Genomic DNA, 1990 nt, shown 5'->3' on the forward strand with positions numbered 1-1990 from the left:
GGAGCACTGCGATGCCTGGGTGAGTGCGACGACGCGTCATGGAGGGCAGCGGCAGGTAAGTGTGCATGGTGAGGCCCACGTCGGCGAGGTACCCCTGGGTGCCAATTTGTTGTGCCCACCGCCTGCCACCCCTTGCCAAAGAGAGAGGGGCGGAGGTGGAGGAAAAAGACCAGGTCAACTGTCCACATGGAATATTTTTTTGCCAATTCAGCCTAAGCGGATCCAACATTTCATAATCGTTGTTTCAGCAAACTCAGAGAGTGGTCAGTGCATTCAGTGAAATTAACTAAAAAATGTGTTTTTTGGGTCGAAAACACAAAAGTGATGTTAAGTTGTCGAAAACACAAAAGTGATGTTAAGTTGCTAGTAATGACGACACAATTGTGATACTTTAATGCATTTCACTCGGCTCAAGTGGGTTGAAACCTGAAAGCGAAGCGGTGCCTATTAATGGCTCCGAGGGGAATAGCTAAGGGGCATATATACATGCTAATCATTCGAACTCAATTGCCCATGGGTGCTCAAGGCAGAATTTCTGGATGGCCCGGAGTAGCCCGGGCATGAGTAAGAAGTCCCTCAAGCCGGAGCTATGGATGCCGACGCCACTCCTGCGTGCATAGATCGTCCGTTAGAAAGGGACCAAACAATTGGATGGGAGAAGGAAAAAAATATTGAAATGTATAATAACTTCTTGTGCTACATGGCGAGAGGTAGGCTTGGCGGCAGCGTCGACGGCCTGGTTATCGCCCTCCTCATAGTCAAGCGGCCTTGCGGGTGTAGCCTGTCCATCAAAAAGGAACTGAAATATTTGAAGGGAATTATGAACGTGATCAGCATCTCTGCTAGCATACATTGATAGGTTTCAAACATGCTCTAGTGAATTTCGCAACAGATTAACCAGCACATACAGTGCCTTATGAGGGTAGCTCTAGTTGGAGCATGTTAGACGCTGTGGAATTAATGGTTGCCTTTTACTCCCGCTGTAAAGAAATATAAGAGATCACATATATGGGATTACTAGTTATTCCTAGCGGTCTAGTTCGTATGCTTTTGAAACCACTGAAAGCTAATACGTGGCGATTAATGGGTGCCAAGGGGGATAGCTAAGCGTTGTACTACATGCTAACCAATCGAACTAACTTGCCTTCGGGGGGACGCTGCTCCAAGCGTTAGTCCTGGTCTCAAGGCCACAGTCCTGGATGGCCCGGAGCAGCTCGGGCTTGAGAAAGAAGTCTGTGAAGCCGGAGCTGTGGCTGCCGACGTTGCCCCTGCGCGCATAGGCCGTCCGTCAGAATGAGAACAAGCAAAGTGAAGGGAAGATGAAGAAAAACAAGGAAGTTGAACGAATAATTACTTCCTGGCGGCTGCGTGCCCGGCGGCCGGCTTGGCGGCGGCGTCAACAGCCTTGTCGTCGTCGAGCAGCTCCTGCTTGTACACGTCGTTCTCCTTGGCCTCTCCCATCCTGGCAACCAAGGAAGAAGCTGGTGTCAATTCGAGTGAGAAACTCTAGAAATCGCACGCAGGCAGTCAGATGTCTTCTCGCGGAGATAGAAAAGATGCGGGGGCGGGCTGCAAAGAAAGAAGCGGCAGGGCGGCGTGATCCGCCCATATCGAGGCTCACCTGAATGAATTGTGTCGCTCCATAGGGTACGGCCAGATCCAGGCTCGACGAGGAGGGGATCGTTTAATTGGGAATGGAGAGGGGTGGATCGTGGGGGAGCAGAGAGAGGGATGGGAGCGGCGCTGGAAGGAATCGGGACAGAGAATTTAGGGTTTCAGAGGTTTTCTTTGACGACGTGGGTTAATCCGGTTTGGGCTAAGAAGGAAAAAAAATCGTAGCGACAAGTGGCAATGCGAATCTTGGCGCAATAAATCCCTCCTTTCCTTTTTCTTAACACAAATACGGATGCAAGTACTCATACATACGCGCATACACCCACCGATATGAGTCTTTGCCTGTTGTCAAATCTCGATTCCAAGCTTGGTGTGC

The 1990-nt window shown here is 50.1% G+C and overlaps 1 protein-coding gene across 1 annotated transcript; it reads right to left on the reverse strand.

Moving 5' to 3' along the window:
- Positions 1-1025: 1025 nt before the first annotated feature.
- Positions 1026-1765, reverse strand: LOC123177081 (DEAD-box ATP-dependent RNA helicase 15-like). The gene is made up of 3 exons (XM_044591030.1): positions 1622-1765; positions 1355-1462; positions 1026-1268 (listed from the first exon to the last, which is right to left on the reverse strand). The coding sequence occupies exons 1-3, from the start codon at positions 1642-1644 to the stop codon at positions 1136-1138; spliced, it is 264 nt and encodes an 87-aa protein (XP_044446965.1). The 5' UTR covers positions 1645-1765; the 3' UTR covers positions 1026-1135.
- Between the last annotated feature and the right edge of the window lie 225 nt (positions 1766-1990).

This window comes from Triticum aestivum, unplaced genomic scaffold, assembly GCF_018294505.1.
Source record: "Triticum aestivum cultivar Chinese Spring unplaced genomic scaffold, IWGSC CS RefSeq v2.1 scaffold233733, whole genome shotgun sequence".
Lineage (NCBI taxonomy): Eukaryota > Viridiplantae > Streptophyta > Magnoliopsida > Poales > Poaceae > Triticum > Triticum aestivum.